At 42.4% G+C, this 18590-nt stretch overlaps 1 protein-coding gene across 2 annotated transcripts; it reads left to right on the plus strand.

Moving 5' to 3' along the window:
- Positions 1 to 424: 424 nt before the first annotated feature.
- On the plus strand, positions 425 to 15624 carry LOC118778512 (protein RUFY3-like). Of its 2 annotated transcripts, XM_036530063.1 has the most exons (14): positions 425 to 612; positions 4280 to 4339; positions 7878 to 8051; positions 8646 to 8763; positions 9647 to 9748; positions 9907 to 10030; positions 10440 to 10504; positions 10690 to 10755; positions 10935 to 11004; positions 11107 to 11199; positions 11625 to 11702; positions 12933 to 13100; positions 13473 to 13570; positions 14132 to 15624. In XM_036530063.1, the coding sequence occupies exons 1-14, from the start codon at positions 435 to 437 to the stop codon at positions 14202 to 14204; spliced, it is 1467 nt and encodes a 488-aa protein (XP_036385956.1). In that variant the 5' UTR covers positions 425 to 434; the 3' UTR covers positions 14205 to 15624. The 2 variants fall into 2 exon arrangements, with proteins under 2 accessions (XP_036385956.1, XP_036385957.1); XM_036530064.1 differs by lacking the exon at positions 4280 to 4339.
- Positions 15625 to 18590: the final 2966 nt, after the last annotated feature.

Here is an 18590-nt window from a genome sequence, read left to right on the forward strand (position 1 = left end):
GGCCATTTTGGTCTACACCCAGTGCAGTGCGCACAGCCAATCCAATTAGTATGAGACAGGCTGACCAGGGGAGAGCAAGGTTGTGATTTTTAGGAGCGGCAAAGCATTCAGCACGTCTCCGATTCCTCTGGCAGGACGGCAGGATTAGGGGGCAGCCTTTGTTGTTTATACAGGGACTTATCCCCCGTGCTCATCAGTAGGGGGAGACGGCAGGGAGGGGGCAGAGAAAAGAGCAGCACCGTCTCCGCTGCGCTGCGTTGCTGGGGGTTGATGTCATTCGTTTCTAATCTTTCCTCCTCTTTTCCCTCCTTCTCTCTCCGTCGGCGGTGAGTGGAGATTACAGCGCTGAGCTGCCGTGCGTTTTCGGCCCCTGTTTTTGCGCCCTTTGGAGAGACCCGTGGGTTCTGCGTTGCCGTCGTACCAGCTGAGTCATCATGTCCGATCTGACGCCTCAGAGCGACGCCCCCACCCCCACCACGGACAAGATCACGCAGGCGGCCAGGGAGACCATCTACCTCTGCAACTTTCGGGTGTCCGTGGACGGGGAGTGGCTATGCCTGCGGGAGCTGAACGACATCTCCCTAACCCCGGACCCCGAGCCGGCGCACGAAGGTAGGCTCGGCGGGGTGCTGGGTGTTGCTGTGGAGGAAGGGGGGGTGGGGGAGGCCCGGTCCAGCAGTCTCAGCATCACTGTGTTCCCAGACCGCGGCTACCTCATCATCCCTCCCAAACACTGACTGCTATGCCTGTCACACAGAGCTGCAGGAGAGTGCGTGTAAACCAGGAAACAAGCGCAGCATCGTTTGAATAAAACACACTGTACTGCTGCAGCCATGTCTGCTTAAGCCTGGAGCAGGGGAAAAGCTAGAGTTCATGCATACAATATATTTAATTGATTTTAATAGTAGTTGTTGCCTGTAGGAATCTTGGATTTTTACAGTCCTGTATAGAAATATATTGAGTATGAGACAGTAAATTTTCTAGCAGATGATTCCAGGTTTCAGCATCAGTTTCATAGATGGCAACACATCTAATCCACATGTGCTGCATGTAGTGTATACTTAAGTGTTGTGTATTTATGGGAGTTATGTGATTTGACTTGGACCCTGTCTAAATGCAGAAAACCAGAAGATGTTGCTTTCTGTTGACACACCTTACAGTGTTTTTAGAAATGCTACTACTGATTTGCAAATGACAGGTTCCCTTGTTTTAGCGGAGAACATCGCGTTCAGTGGGGACAGTTGTGTGTGTGTCACATTGATGACCCAGTATTTGTTTTAGCGTGGTACAGCAACTCTACAGGAACTTACTGGCTGCAGCTTACCGCTGTCTGCCCGTACTTTGTTTATGAAGCATTCCTCTTCCCTCAGTGTCACTGCTCATCAGTGTGTGTATGTAATTCCTGAATGAATCACATTCATATTCAAACTGCTGTGTGGGGAAAAATGTGATTATGCACCATTTACTCCCTGTACGTATTGTTGTTTACAGCTCTCATTCATTTAGTTCACAGTAGATGTTTGCGATGATTGACAGCTCTGAGTAATGAATTAAGCTGGAGCAACAGTGTAGCTGGCAGGCTGGGGGCTGGAGGCGGACCCGTTTGGCTTTTTAATTATTAACTCCAAGACCACAGGAACAAACACTTGTACTCACGATAATTTTTTTGCAGGCGTGGTCACGCTGTATGTTGTTCTGTCTGTTGTTCTGTGGAAGCACAGTTGTAGCTTTTGATGCATATGCAAGGGAATTAAATGTACAATGTGGCTGTTTTTTGAATCCGTGAGAAATCCAGAATGTTGTTTTTTTGTGGTTGAGCAGCTTTTGATTAATCGCATGTCTCATCCATTAAAATCAGTGGGATTTAAATAGGTTAGTGTGGCATCTGTTTATCTGACTTCAGTCAGGCCTCATGAAAATTTAAAGCCCTAGAGTGTTGCCTCTGATGGAGTGCAGATGTTTGTTCAGTGGTGCTTATATCAGGCACAGGCTTGTTTTTGTGTTCTCCCTCTCAGTAAGTCTCTTTTCTGCTCTCTCTAAGTCTTTGGGAGTGTATATGAAAGCAGAGTGGTCAACTGAATCCCTACAGAAAAAATGAAACTGTCAGCTTTTGAACCCTACCTCCCCTCCACCACCATACACACACACACACACACACACACACACAAGACTGTTTTTGAAGAACAAATAACACACCCTGTCTGCTGTTGCCACATGATTGTCTCAGATTTGAGTTGAATTTATTCAGCATGGATGGAGGCTGTGTTTCATTCACCTCTGTGTTCTCCTTGTCACTTTCACCACTCTCAGGAGAGGTTGTCACAGTGATTGAATTTAATACTCCTGTTAAAGCATGTTGAGTGCGGGGCGCAACATCACACAACATACCTTCCAATAAAGCTGTGTTTTTAATGCCAGCTATCTTTGACTCCTATTGTATCTCTATAAGTGTTCTTAGATACATTTCTAAAATCTGTGATCCCATAAACCTTGTGTGTTAAACACAGTGTGGATAAGCAGGGAGTAGATATGCTGACCTCGGGACAGGGACTGAGGGGTTTGTCACATTGTGGTCCTGCAGTTAGGTGCGTGTGACAGGTTTCTGAGCCAGCATGACAGCTAGTACAGTTTGCCAAGGATTATAAGTGCGCAGTCACATGTCACTAATTGTGCTGTGCTAAGCTGCGTCCGTGTAACTATGCAGGGCACAGTGGGCTATAGTTACAGTGACAGTAGAGCTGTGCTGTGTTCTCCTGTCCCTGCTCTTTTGCTATGCTGGTGCTATAGGAGCTCATTATTGGGATTTGTGAGTGAGGTAAGCCCTCATTAGAAAGTGGATGGCTCCTTTTAAGATTATCTTCAGAAGAGCGTGTGACATTTATGAGCCAAAGTGTGAAAGGCCATAGCCTGCTAATTCTTTGATCCTTGTAATATACTATTTAGCTAATTTCACCCTCTATGTTGATATAGGGGAGACATTATTCTCTAGTTCAGAATCTTAAGCATTATGTTGCTGTGAGCGATGGCGTTTTTACAGTGATTTCACTGCGTCATGTGCAAGGTGTTGATGGATGGCAGTCAAAATAAAAAGCATGTAGCAAAAAAAAATTTCTGATTTAACAGTGAAGGCTGGCTCACAGTGAGATCACAGTAAGCTGTAGATCATAAATGTTTCCATGATAATTTACAGAGCTCTGTTTTTGCCCTGCCAAGTCTCTGAAAAACAACCGACTCATCCGAAACACTAAAACAGCAGCAAGAGTGCTTGTCTGAGGCAATATCACTTGGTCACTTTATCTTATATTGTCATGTCTGTAGGAGCTTGAGATTCTTTTTGAAAGTCCCTCAGGCAGTTTCATGAGTGATGAAAAATGAAACTCAGGAAAAGTGCTTGGTTGGACACAATGAGCTTGCACCAAGTAGATGGCCTTCACAAGCCTGATTTATACGTGTTTTGCAAAGTACATCCAGACAAAACCCTTTCCCTGTGTGTCATTCTTTCAAAGAAGAAACATACGTGTCCTTTAAAACCATTTAGGTCTGAAGAATGTATGAATGAACTAAATCAACTGAGGGTTGGATGTCAGCATATATCCAGTGTGCCATTGTGTGATGTGGTTGCATCAGTAAGTCAAAAGTCCAAAGTCTCCTGCCGGAGGAGACCTGGCCCCACTCAAGTACTTGGCCTTGTGTTTTAGGCTTTCTAGGCTCAGGTTCATTAAACTGCTCTGATCTGTTTCCATCAAGCTGTAGCCTCTAGACTGATGAATGTTATTCTCAACAGGATTCAGAATCATTATAGTTGTGTTTGTGAAGCTATCAACAAATAGTCAGTGCATGTTTTACATGCTCAACGGTAAGGCCCTGCTAACATGTCCTGCTAACATGTCCTGCTAATATTTCCTGCTAATTTGTAGCCTGTTGGTCATGACTGGATTGGTTTTATGTATTGTGGAATGTTAAGGACATCTATAGAGATCCCTAACTATTTTCATGGGTTTAAGGTCAAGCATTAATATCAAACCTCAGAATTCTGTGGAACAGAACAGTGATTTTGAAATTCTGTTCTAATCTAAAATGGCTGCTGTTATGTCATTCAGTAGACTGAAAAAGGGTTGAGATCTGTTGCTGCTGTCCCCTAAAATAAGCAAGTACACATCCTCACCTCACTTGTTGCCCCAGTTCTGTTGGTGTTGCTTTTATTTCCTGCCATGGTACGCATGACATTCTATCCTTTGTTCTTTTTTTCTTTGTCCCCTTTCCATTCCCCTTTGCAAAGACTCATGGGAGGATTTCACAGATTTGGTGGAGCAAATGCAAATGCTTGATGAGTTTGAAGGTGCGTATCGTGGCATTACCCGTCCAGCTCCCGCCATTCCAGCCCACCCACCTGGGGCTCTGCCTCCAAAACGAGCCTGCGGGGGAGCCGTTTCCATAGCCATCATCCCACCCCACCCCACCCCTCGTCTCTCTCTCTCTCTCTCTCTCTCTCTCTCTCTCTTTCTGTCCCACTCCCGTCTCGGAATTCACTGAACCTGCATGGCATCCCACCCTCTCCCTTCCATGCCCTCCTGAAGCAGCTGATGTGGTGCTCACATGCGCCACTGGGACTGAGAGCTCAATGCCAGGGCTGATATACACATTTTCCCTCAGTGAACGACAATGCCTAAAGCCCCTGCATCCACATTTGGCCCTAAACCACAGTATAAACATCCTCTGATAAATGATGGTGCTACTGAGTTTGGTAACATTTTTGCTGCAGGCTGAGAAAATCCATTAAACAGGCATAGATCCAAACCTCTGGTTATGTTGCAAAAAAACTACCTAGTTCATAAGCCTTTAGATTTGTAACCGAAGCATTAAATAGTAGTGTAAAAGCATGTTTTTAATGAAATGTGAATAGTCAGAATTATCGCTGTTTTTCTTACTGTACTCATGCATGTGGAGCACCTTTTATTTTTATGAAATGATCAGTAAGAACATTTTAAAAGCTATTGTCAGTTTTAGATTGAACTTTGTTGTGGCATCTGAATATATGGTGTCCTAATATGAAAGTATCTAATGTAGAATTTAAGTATAGGTGTCACCATTTCAGAGGGGATATTTCTCTCAGAAGCTAATTTAAATACAATGTTAGCGAACAGTCTGCTGCACAGGATATGCAAGTTAACTAACATAACTGCATGTAATAAAACATTGTGACATTCTGCCACATGTTATGCTAGTTATAGTAGTGTTTACATTTTCAGCGTAAATAATGAAGTTAAGTCATTCAATTATTAAAATAATATAACACATTCTGTTTGTTGCCAGGAGTTGCAAATGCAGCAGTGCAGATTATAAAGTTGTGCAGGATGGAGATGATTTTGTGAGGAGATTGATTCCGCCTCTGCAGAAGATGCTGACAGTGAGTCCTCTTGATGCATTTCTCTCAGCTCAAACTGACAAAGGCACAGACAGCCAGCATTGGGCCTCTGCTTTATATTTGGCATCTTCCTCACTTTAAACGCTTGTCACTTTCCATCCTGCTTAGCTAGCTGTAGCATCTCTGTGATCAGCTGTAGAAGATTCCTGTAAAGCGGTGCGCTAACTAGAGAGAACTGCAGTACCACTATGACAAAAATGGCCCAATTTACATGTACTGTATATCTGTACATGTGCTATCCTTGATCAACAGTAACAGTAAATACAAATTAAACTTCAGTGGAGTTTACAGTGGAGTGGTAGCTGTTTATTCTATACTGACCTAAACACCTGATCCTCAAATAATTGTATTTTAATCTCATTTATATACTTTATATACTTTCATTGTGTGCAGTTGCCAGAGCCACCCATTTGACTTGTGTGGTGCTGTAATAGAGGTAGTCAGCCAGCTCCCCGCATGGAAAAAAACAGCCTGACTCTCTGAACAATGACTTAATAAGAGCATATATGGCAACACCGGAGGCAATTAGTTCCTGAACTGTTTTTATTGGCTAATAGACAGAATGCCCATTGATAATGACCCCACCCATAGAACACTGTCTGTTCAGTACAGAGTTACAGAGAACACAATTTAGGAAAATGCCACTCAAGTCAGTACACCTAATGGCTTTATTAGATAGTAATCTGTTATCCTCAGGGCTGGTTGAGTGGCTTACTCCTGCTTTCATGACCATAATGAGTGATATCTGTTATTTGTCTTTACAAATGGAAATGTAATATGTAAAAGTTTTATATATTAAAGTTCCATTTTCCCATGAATGTGCACACAGGAGGTTTTCTATCCTGTCTGTCAGCACAAAGGAGAGCAGGGAGTCCTTTCCCATTTTCAGCATCTCCCCCCTCCTGGGGGCTCTCTGGGTGTGTCAGCCTGCTGTTCAGTCCTTCCTGGCATCTTTCTCCCAGAGCAATTAGCTGAAAAGCAGTCGTGACAAAATAACATCTTGTTCAATTTCATCTTTCATTAGGCAATACAAAATATCCCTGACAGACATTCCACTTTCATTACATACTGTATATGATTTGAACTGACTGCAGTTCAGAGAGAGCTTTGGATAACCAAGTGATAATGTAGATCCCAGTATTATCTGAAATCTTCAACAGAATCTGAAAGTGCATATTCATGTATGTGTAAAGCCATGAAATATCTCTTTGGGCAGTATTAATAAAAATAAAACTGGGATAAATGTCACAAAATAGACATGCAGAAGTTTATTTTAATGTGTGATACTGATGTAAAAATGAATGCAATTTTGAGTTTTTTTCTTTCCAAAGTGCTTAACCTTGAGCATTCTTTCAGAGATGACATTTTGTCTTAGCTGTCTTCGCAGTGCTTTTTGTTGTATTCATTTTGTAGTGTACTGTTCAGTACCTCACATGGAGATTGTGGCTTTCAGTGATTTCAGCCGCCATCTCAACACTGCTATGAACTGCGAGGTTTATGGAGTTGACCACTCCCCTGTGCATCCGTAACAGCAGATAGTGAAAAAATCAAAATGGACACTACTGTGCAAAAGGGAAGTCCACCTAGGAGCTGGTAATACTGAAGGCTATGCTTCTGAAAGAGTATAGTACTGTACTTTCTCAAGAATGCTCTTTAGAGAAAACATATGTATTGTCAAACAACAGACCAGTAAGTGTTTGGGGCAATAGTGGTTAGGATAGGTAGGTTAGAGACTGAATAGAAGTCTGGGGGTTTGAAATATGGATGGGACACTCATGTGTCTTTGGACTAGCTGCTTCTGAATTGCGCCAGTAAACCTCTGCAGTTGACACAGTTATATGTCAGAAATGCAGAAGACTGGGATGGAGTTTTGTCTGGGTGTTACTTCGATGACTTGCAGTTAAAATGGAGGAAAAGCACACAAACACCCTGACTAAATCCACATGTTTTTTCCCATGCAAGTAGTGCTTTGTTAAACATGAATATCTGAATAAAAGTGTTAAAGTTTTGTTTAACATTATTAATTGCTTATGATAGAGTTCAAAAGATTCTCATCTGTACATCAAGAACCTTTCCATGTTTTTGAAACGGAACGCAATGTCCCATCTTATAAAGAAGCAAAATAAAAACAGGTCATGTGATCCATTAACATGTTTTCATTACAGGCATTTCTCCTGTGGCCATAAACCCTCTGCATTTCCTCCTTCTTTCTCTTCACACTCTTACGCATGCCTGAATCTTTTCTTACAGTAGATTCCCACATCCTGTTTGTTTTGTACATTTAAACATGAGTAAATAACCATTTTCCTCTGCAGATGAACATTGCTTGAAAGTGATACGGCACAACATTCCATTTGCATCGATGTTGTTAGGTGGAAATTCAGTTGACACAAATTTGGCCTTCTTAACGGGCAATGCTTGTGTCAGTAACTCCTTCCTCCTCTCTTGGTAGACCCCAAAGATCCCATCACCATCGAGAGGCTCAACCTGATGAACATGGCCAAGCTGAGCATCAAGGGACTGATCGAGTCGGCCCTCAACCTGGGCCGAACCCTGGACTCGGATTACGCCCCCCTCCAGCAGTTCTTCGTGGTGATGGAGCACTGTCTAAAACACGGCCTGAAAAGTATGCCATCAGCAGCTGTTTATTCACACATTGCATGTGATTTAATTTTCTCTGCTACAGAATACAGAGTTTTCATGACACAGTCAGGTGGTTAGGTTTTATGGTCGAGTGTATGCAATGAAATGAAGCTAAATGATAGTCACAGCGACCTGTTACATCCTCTGGCAAGCCTTGGCCAGCTAAGTGTTTTCAGCAGCGGTGGACATATTGAGAGCTTGACCTCTGTTTTTATTTCTTTAAATGTTGACAAACAAGCTGACTCCTTTTTCACTCTGCATATTTACTTGTATCACACATGATTAAGGTTTTGTTGACTCGGTTTTGTTAATATTAAAGTCTTTTTTTAATTTATCTGGAGTCTGAACAAACAAAAGGCCACACTGTCCAAGAGGTTGGAAATCTTTTGCTTCAGCTACAACATTTGTGTTGTGTGAATCACTGTGAATCACTGTTTCATCATTATCAGTAATATTGAATTTCAGTGCTGACTGTTCATACAAGATGCTTGAGAATGAACATAAAAGTTGGTATGACTACCAGTGTGTATGACCATCTGTACATTTAAGACCAGAGTCTGCTTTTATTTTCTTGCAGCCAAGAAAACATTCCTTGGACAGAACAAGTCTTTCTGGGGTCCCCTGGAGCTGGTGGAGAAGTTAACCCCTGAAGCAGGAGAAATCACAGCCAGTGTGAAAGATCTCCCTGGACTAAAGTAAGCTTTGCTTGTGGAAATGGCATGTTCAGCGATCATAAAAAGCCTCAGGCAGTGTTTCATTTCTGTGACATTTTTTTGCTATAGTTAGGTAAATACATAGTTATTGTTACTTATCAATTATTTCATATATGTAACTGGTTTTACTGGAAGTAATAAACTATAGTCATGTATTTGAAAGTACATTATATTTGCTATGTCTGGTTAAATAAGATATAAGGTTTTTGTTAAGCTTTAGAGACAGCGGTGAAGGTCATCCCCTCAGCTTTACTTGTGCTAAATGTCTGATAAACTCTTGCCCCCACTGGCTGTCCAGGGAAATCTGTGTCTGTGTGAAACCATGTGAAACAATGTTGAAAGGCGCAAAGGACAGTATTTTGGCTTTAAATTCCAGTCTCTCTACAGAACAATATAGTAAAAATAATGATATACACATTTTACACACATTTGCTACTTTTTGTAAATTAAATGTAGTTTTAATTATATCTATTTGTAAACAGCAGGCAGCTGGTCACGAGCATGTCTTCCCCTAGGGTACAGTGTGATTTGATGGGATGGGATGGGAAAAGGCCAAGAGACAACATGAAGTTTTGATCTTTCAGGAAAAAATCCCAGACAGAATCAGTCTGTGCTAATGAAAGAATGCAATAAATAAAAATGTTGAAAAACCCTTGATGCATAGTACATTTGATGCTGGTGATGCAGGGATAGGTGTCTCTGGGAGGAAGTTTCCAAGTGCATTGAAAGGTCTTCTTCCTTAAAGATACTTGCCTGAAAAAGTGTGGTTCTTGCCAGTGGTTGTTTCATAATGCTGGATTAACTCTGAAGGCTTTAAAAACCCAAAGCCCAAGTTTTCAGCAACAATGATTTTTTCCCCTTTTAGAACACCAATAGGAAGAGGAAGGGCATGGCTTCGCCTTGCCTTGATGCAGAAGAAGCTGTCGGATTACATGAAGACTCTGATCAACAGGAAGGACCTGCTGAGGTAGGGATTTCAGTACAGTCAACCATGCTGGTATTGCAAAGACACTTAGACAAGCACTGCATCTAATGAAACACACTAGAAAGATCCCCTAAGGAAAGTCCTTTTTGTCTGGCTGCTGTCTGTCCCAGAGTTACACACGCTTTGGTCTGTCTCTGCAGTGAATTCTATGAGGCGAACGCTTTGATGATGGAGGAGGAGGGCGCGGTGATCGCCGGGCTGCTAGTGGGGCTCAACGTTATTGACGCAAACCTGTGCATGAAGGGAGAAGACCTGGACTCTCAGGTAACAGTGCTGTTTACCCAGAGACCCTAAGACCTTGGCTGCAGGTCACTCAGATCTGAGATTCTCTCCTGATCACAGCTGTACTGAGAACTACTGCTGGAGCAGGCTGTAGATGTATGTAGCAAAAGGCTCATTTGCTCTTGAGGTGGACTGAAACCACTGATGTGCAGCCAGAGTTTTTGCTGTTTGCACTTTTTAGCCCTGTGTAAGCTGTGAACTCCCTAAAGAGGCTGGGGAGCCCATTCCATACTGATGCTCTGTGGGAGACACACACAGCCCTGGTTGAAAACAAGCAGTGTTAGTGTTTTGCTAACACGGCTTACCTCTTTCTTTGGCTGTGGGGGATTTCATGATCAGCTTTGGCATGGTGTTCGGTTAGTGACTTTGTGCTCATGTTATTTCCTTGCAGGTTGGCGTGATCGATTTCTCTATGTATTTAAAGGATGGAGGCCACAGCAGCAAAAGCACAGAGGGGTAAGTCCACAAATGTCCAGCCTGGAAGTCATTATTGTGAAACTGGGATTAAAGTATGTCTTTGCTCTCTGTCAGAATTCTTGTTACTCCCCCTAGAGTTACACAGGCACTTTGGGTAAAAGCCTCTGCCAAATGAACAAATGAATACATGTAATGTAAATGTAATTCTCTCTGTCACATTGCAGTGATGGACAGATCACAGCAATACTCGATCAGAAGAATTATGTTGAAGAGCTGAACAGACATTTGAGGTATGGTCGTTTCAATTAAGAACATATGATATGACATGTCATGAGATACACCCAGATTAATGATTAAGATACTGTCTTATGTGATTGCCTCAAAATTGCCTCTCAGAATATATTTATTCTCAGTCCAGTTTATTTTTGATTTCTCTCACAGTCCAGTTTATTTTTGATTTCTCTCACAGTGCCTCAGTGAATAATCTCCAAGCCAAGGTTGATGCACTAGAAAAATCAAATACAAAGTTAACAGAAGAGGTGGGTATAAACTGTACATAAATGTTTATGTATATACGTATACATTGCTTTAAAAAGCCATATTTTAGAAACAATATATTTGTCGGTTTTATCCTTAATTAGCTTGCAGTTGCAAACAACAGGATCATAACACTGCAGGAAGATGTGGAGCGAGTGAAGGAGGAGAGCTCTTACCTTCTGGAGTCCAGTCGCAAGGTACTGGCATCTCATCCTGATGTCATATCATACTGTAGCTCCACAGCTCTTAACCCTTGAGATACCCTTTTAAAATATGGTAAACAGTGAGATTCTTATCTGCCGGGTGACACTTAATATTAAACGCATGTTAAGTTTTGTCATGCTGTTTTCAGGGTTTTGATTTCATTCAAGTAAAACACTAATGTGATGTGGTTTTTGGTATCTATATGTGTGTGCGTGTGTGCTTGTATGTGTGTGTGTGTGTGCGTGCATGCATGTGTGTGTGTGTGTGTGTGTGTGTGTGTGTGTGTGTGTGTGTGTGTGTGTGTGTGTGTGTGTGCATGTGCGTGTGTGTGCGTGTGTGTGTGTGTGCGCATGTGCGTGTGTGTGTGCGCATGTGTGTGTGTGTGTGTGTGTGTGTGTGTGTGTGTGTGTGTGTGTAGGCATCGAAAGCAGATGGGAGCACAGATGGACAGGTCCTGGGAGAGGCACGCAAGCAGCTCAAAGAGGAGACTCGTTTGGTCAGTTCCTCTTTTTAAAAATATCTGTTACCCCTTTTCCACCAACGCAAACTACATGCTAGTTCTGGGCTGGTGCTAGTGCCAGTTCAGAGTTGCTTCAACTTGCAAACCTTCTAAGAACGGGTTTGCTTTCCCACTGTCTAGAGAGCCACCATAGAGCCACTTCATTACGTCATTGTATACGTCTATATGTCTCTGCTTTCCTGCTAGCGTCAAGCTAGCAGTGGTGGCTGGTGAGCTGGAAACGGGAAGCCTAACCCCTACCTTTAAATCTATCATTACTTTCAACCTGTTCCCCTTTATCCTCCTTGATTAACAATAAAACAAATAATTCACAGAATAGTTGACACCAATCACATAAATAGAGTAAATGATCATGCTCGCAAAACACCGCAGATTGTCTGTAGTTTGTGTGCTTGCGAAAGCTACAACGTGAGATTAATTAACAAGGATGGCATTTATCGATTTAAATTATGTTAAATGCTTATGACACATCACAGCTTTTGTGAGGTCTGTGTTCTACACATAAATATTCATTGCACTCAACCTAACCTAAAAGTTTATTCTCAGTAATTTAAATCGATTTAACAAAATTTAGCTCCTTTCTGTAATTTGAATTTTGTAACACAAGAAAGCTTTAATGTGATATATTTAAAGCTTTGGGATTAGTTGCCACTAAATTGCCATCCTTGTAAATTAAACAATCTCATGCTGTAGCTTTTGCAGTAGCACACAAATTTCAGACAATCTGCGGTGTTTCGCGACCGTAGTGTTTTGCTAGCTTGCAGCCGCCACTCCAAGCTAGTAGGAACAAACAACAACAATAAAAACAAGAGAACAGTGCTTTAAAAAAACAAACTTGTCCACTACACTTTATACAATGTTAGCGTTTTGTGAAGCCAAATGTTAAGTGACATAGGTGGGTGAGTCAATGGCAATGTTAGAAAGTAGCATGCTAACGTTAGCTACTATTACCAAGGTTACAGCAAGCATAGCTGCTAACTTCTCACATCAATGATACGTTTTAGTATTTGTTCACATAGGTTAAAAAAGAAAACTGTTAATTCCAACCTGGTATAAACATTTAGCAATAATGCGGTGATATGTGGTGGTAATGTTTTGACATAATGTGTCCAGACACTATCAAGCACATATAAATGTAGTTGTAAGGTGTCAGTGGTGCTCTGTGGGCTGTGGGACTGAAGCGTGAGCTGTGTGTCTCTCTCCCAGGATACGGAGAAGGAGCTGGATGTGCAGATGGGCATGAGGCAGGAGATGGAGATCTCCATAAGGATGCTGGAGAGGGACATGAGCGAGAAGCAGGACGCCCTGCAGGCCCTCAGGCAGCAGCTGGAGGACCTGCTGACGCTCAACCAGGAGCTGACCCACAGGTCACAGGTACGTCCGTCCGCACACCGCACCGGCTGGGTCAGACCCTTCTCCCAGCGGTAGCAACAGGCAAGCTCACAGAGGCCCTCTAGTGGCAGCTTGATGATCTTGCACATGCTGGTGCAGGTCTTTGGCAAATACTACATTGAGATGTGCGTCATATTTCCTTTGAAATGTTTGTCAGTTTTCATGCCCTGCCGGGTGAGGGTTCTCTTTGACTCTAAGGAAAGATTGTCAAAAATTCCTTAGTGTGAAATATGTTAATAAAAGGAGAACTGGTAGCACATGAAAGCATATTTATCTTACGATATAGATAAATGTATAACTAACACAGCATTCGAGAGGCTAATTTTACTGTTGTAATGTTGATTTTGACATCAGAGCTCTGACACGGCCGCGAAGCAGAAGAGTGACATCATTGGCCGCTTGGAGGAGAAGGCAAACCAGATGGCAGGGACAATTAAACAACTGGAGCAGAGGTAGGTCTCACCCACCCTCACCCTCACTCTACAAAGGTACTGTAGTCTCACCCCACTCCCTGCTCTTCACTGTACAGAAATAGGCCTCACCCTACTCCCTGCCCTCACTTTATAGATGTACTTTAGTCTCACCCCACTCCCTGCCCCTCATTGTACAGAGGTAGTGTAGGCCTGCCCCTCGCTGTACAGAAATAGGTGTCACCCCACTCCCTGCCCCTCACTGTACAGAAATAGGCTTCATGCCTACTCCTTGCCAAACACTGCTATATGTTTGCCAGGCTCATAGGTAAGGATATATCAACCAAACTAAGAGTGAATTTTCACTTGACATTTTGGCACTGCATTCAGACTCATCAAACAGATCCGTAGTTTTGCCGTGTGTTTAATTGGTGATAAATATGAATTCCTGCATCTTACCTGCCAGCCTCAGAGGCATGTTGAGTGGCTGGTTCTCCTCCCCTGTAATAACTGTGTTCCTTCCTCTTCTCTTCCTCATTATTTTGCCCTATCACTCCATTTTCACTTTACCTCATCACTTGGTTTTCTCCTTCCCCTGACCAGTGAAAAAGATATGGTGAAACAGGCCAGAAGCCTTAATTCTGCAGCAGAAAAACTCCTCCAGAAACAGCATTAGGCCACAGAAAAATGCATACCGAGTTTCCTAAACCCGATGTTGACTTTGATTATACATTCTTGTGTAATATAGATACAACTAAACTAGGACATTGATTTCCAGGTCGACCATCCATTGCAATTTGTTTTATTGAAAGGTAGAATACTTTCCACGAGTTTCCTGAGATTGCAACCCCTTTGCACCTGCTTCAGTTAGTGACATCTAAAGCTGTCCCCCTCTCCCCCTGCGTGCCCCCTGTGGTTGTAAGCAAAGCTCCGTTATCAGCCCAGGGAGAAATACCATGGGATTTTAAGGCTGCATATTTGGCAAGAATTCCTTCGCTGGAGAACAGTGTAGCCTTGACTCAATACTTCTGATGTGTGTGTGTGTCCTCTATTATACCAGACATGTAGCTAGTGGAGTGTAGACATGGATCTGTGTCCTGCAGCTGTGCAGGTCTAAGAAAGCGCACCCTTTTCTAAACACATCTTTGAGTGACAGATGGCAGGTCAGCACATTGCTGACACCCACACTCTGTCTCTGTCTCAGAGCCTTGGAATATGGAAACACGAGTTTAAGCCGAAGCCGTCGTCTGCGTTTTATTTGGACCGGCAGGACATGGTAGTCTGGTTCAGCACGAATGTTTGGGCTTCACAAGAGAATGCAGTATTGTGACAGAGGACAAATTTGTTGGTGTGGATGTAGTCCTGACCCCAGCTTCATAGCCTAGAGGGGATGTGTTGAGCTTCTTGAAAAATTTGAACCCACAAGTTTCATCCACTTCTTTCTGGCCAGACAATAGGTTGTGCATTGAAGCTAGAATTGAATTTGGCAGTAGGTGTTTAAGATAGATCAAAGATATTTGAGTATTTGACAGTACCAAACACCAAAAATAAGTATCACAGTCATTAGTTGAAAAGATTTTTGAGCCATCTTTTAATTGGTTGGTTGTTTAATTTTACTTTACAAAGGTTAGGACAATTAAATTTGTTGGTGGTCTTCTTTTGTTGGTTATTAGATAGGTGATCATTTCCAGAGCGTGTGCTGGAGAGGCTGGCTCCCTCAGTTGGAGCATTAATTGCATAGAGACTTAATTTTTCTTGAAACTAAACAAAATGTATAACTGATTATAATGAAAAGAATTATTCAGGTTTTGCTTTTTTTATTTCCTATTTGCTGATGAATCATGTGCCTGAAATACATTGTTAACTCATATCATTAGTAGGGACAGGGGAATGAAACCTAGAGTTCCAAGGTCAAGAAACCAGCTAGTTCCAGTGCATTATCTTTAAACAATCCAAATGAATATGTAAGGTTTTATCATTTTTATGAAAGTCATGGTTGGGCTGATAATGTACCTGATGCGTAATGGAAAAGTGGAAAATGTATGTTTATTTAACATTGATGTGAACTGTAGTAAAATAGCATAATAAACAAGAAACACTGGCCTGATTCACCTTCTTTAGATAAATCATTCTATTATTTTCACCCCTATTTATTTTCGGTCTGTTATTTGGGTTCAGTTTCTTTAATTTTTTCATTGAAATGGGGACCCCCCCCCTCCCCGCTTCAGACTTTTGTTTTACCTCAAGTTCATGTGGCTCAACATCCAGCTCCCGACAGGCCAAGCCGGGAAGCGACATGGCCGCCGACACCAGCCGACTCTTCAGGGAGGATTTTGGGGACAAGATCAGGAGGCTGCTAAAGGAGCTGGAGCAGAGCAGCTGAGGAGGGTAAGGGACACCTGTCCCCACAACACCCCAGGAGGTCAGGCCAGTGGAGCCAAGCTGCTGCAGTAGGAGGCGTTAGGATGTGAGGAGCCGAGCTGCTGCAGTAGGAGGCATTAGGATGTAGGGAGCAGAACTACAGCAGCAGGAGGCGTTAGGATGTGAGGAGCCAAACTGCTGCAGCAGGAGGCGTTAGGTTGTGAGGAGCCGAGCTGCTGCAGTAGGAGCAGAACATGCACCAACTGGCCAAGTTCCCACGGCAACATCTTGCAAATAATGACAGGGAACTAAACTGACTACTGAACCTTTAGAAGGATTTGTAAGTAGAAAGTTTTAGTTGGGTGTTTTTTTCTTGATAAGGTGAAGTCCACTTCAAAACAATTAAAATAATATATAATAAAATATAATAATGTTGTAAAATCTCTGGAGCTGAAGCAGGAGAGGGAGGGATAGAGATCTGTATCTGGCAACAGGCCCTCCTCTCCACACAAAGGTGTTATGCAGCAAATAGACAGCATTAGAAAGATATCAGTGCTCTCCAACGGTGACTGTTTCCTACAGTAAGAGATCCTCCAGCTTTCCCCATCACTCCTTATCATTCAGGGTATCACTACACATGCTTGTGGGGCTGGGGTGTTCTCTTTCTCTATCAGGTGGGTATCTCAGCAGGCGAGTCTGTGTGTGAATCATGGTGTGAGCACATGGATTGAGGGTACACAATTCGTTTTTCTGTGAAAGGAGCTAACAGCAGTCAAAGAAGAGAATGTGAAACTAACAACGCTGCTGGGTTACATGCTGCAGTGCTTTCATACTGCAGTCTGTTTCTAGTGCAGTACACCAGATGGATTCAAAAGATGATTAGCTGGTGTGGTTTACATTACATTACGTTACATTAAATTCATTTAGCAGACACTCTTATCCAGAGCAACTTTAGGCACAAGAGAACAGGAGTGTATCCATCCATGTTGAATGAGCAACAGTGTCAGACCAGGCTAACAAAATTCCCAGACTACTGAGTGTGAGCACAACACCATTCAAGAACTACCACAGGTAAACTTATGCTAATCTAAAATTAGACAGCCTAGAATACGAAGGGAGGTCCAGTATAAGAAAAAGTGAAACATTTTCCACATATGAAATTGAGTCACTCCACAATTCAATACAGGCTGTATGATTCATGATATGAATTTCCTTTATGTCAGTGGAGCTCTCAAGGGAGTCCTGCACATTTATTTACTAAGACAATTTTTTCACTGTTATTTTGCCCTGCTCAGCGTCTCTTATGAAAGGGCTAGCCTGTTGTAGATATTACCTATTGCCCTTAAATCTCCCCAAATAGCAAAAAGGTGTTCTGTTACTCACTAACTTAATGTTATTATACTCTCTAGTTTTACCACTTCTGCCCTGTAGGGTTTTGTTCTTCCACACAAGCAGTGCTATTCCTTTTAGCCTGGAAACCAGAACACATTTCCCAGAGTTCCCTGCTGATGTTCAGTTGTGTGTGTAGGGGATGATTCAGGGAGACCAATCAGTGGCTTCCCTGTAGAACTGTGGGCTCGAATGGAATTGCTTATTTTCAAAATGAACATTTTTCCTTTAATATTAGTCTGAACAAACCAAAATGATATTGGTGGATCAGATGAATTTGCTGATTGAAAACGGACACAAACCAGTGCTGAATCTCTCCTTCTTCTGTGGCTCAGTCTTTTTAAGGTGTCAGTGCTCAGACTTGACATTGCCTCTGCTGTATAGGAGTTAAACAGTGTCTACTGAGGGAAGGGGAGAAAGACATTACAGAGAGCCATGCCTCTGTTTACTGTCACCAGCGAATGTATCACTGGTTTCTATCGGTGATCGACCTACAGCCCTTAGCACACCTGACTCGTTGGGTGGAAGCTTTTCCCACTTGGTTTGGGAGTACACAGGTAAGCCAGGCCTGGAGTCTGGACCCTAAAGTCCAAGTGCTGCAGCATTCTACACTGCAATACGGTTATAGTTTCACATGTAAAAGAGCTCAAATTAAGCAGTCACTCTCCAGTGCAAATGAAAAAGAACAACTGACATATTCTCCAGCACAAACAAACCTTATTTTTGTTGTTTTAAGGTGCCTATCGAAAACCAAGGATGGAGAGGTAAGCGTAAGATTACCTAATTTCATCAAGTACCTTACAGGATGCTTCCGATAAGTACACATATTAGAGTGTGTTTTGAGTCTTACAGGTGTTTCCAGTGGAGAGTTCTCTACATTCAGGGTGTTTATGTCTGTAATTAGTGTTTGCCGGTGTTTGAACAATTTTGTGGGAAAAGACCAGGTATCAGTGTTATGAGTCATATTGCTAATAAAGCATCTTAACCCTCTTCATGCTAACTAGTTAATATTCTGTAGATTGGAAACCTATCTACAATATGTGTGACTGCTTGAAAAGGTCTAAGGTACTGCAATAAAGCTTTTGAGATATTGATTCATGAAATAGAGTGGTTTGCACTTCATTACATATTTCTGAGACATATTAGAGTATGGAGACCCACATTCCACACAGATATATACATTTATTTCTGTTTTGCGTGTGTGTCGCCTACATATTCATCTGATCTGAACACTGTTAACATGAAGAAGAACTGCATGCGAGCAGCCCATACTTGATACAACTTTGGTGTGAACTCAGTCTCTTGCCTGCAG

Source organism: Megalops cyprinoides, chromosome 5 (genome assembly GCF_013368585.1).
Source record: "Megalops cyprinoides isolate fMegCyp1 chromosome 5, fMegCyp1.pri, whole genome shotgun sequence".
NCBI lineage: Eukaryota > Metazoa > Chordata > Actinopteri > Elopiformes > Megalopidae > Megalops > Megalops cyprinoides.

Coding starts and splice junctions, on each gene's coding strand:
- LOC118778512 (XM_036530063.1), top strand. CDS start 435: ATGTCCGATCTGACGCCTCAGAGCGACGCCCCCACCCCCACCACGGAC. Junction 13,101..13,472: donor AGCTGACCCACAGGTCACAG/GTACGTCCGTCC, acceptor TTTTGACATCAG/AGCTCTGACACGGCCGCGAA. Junction 13,571..14,131: donor ATTAAACAACTGGAGCAGAG/GTAGGTCTCACC, acceptor TCCCCTGACCAG/TGAAAAAGATATGGTGAAAC.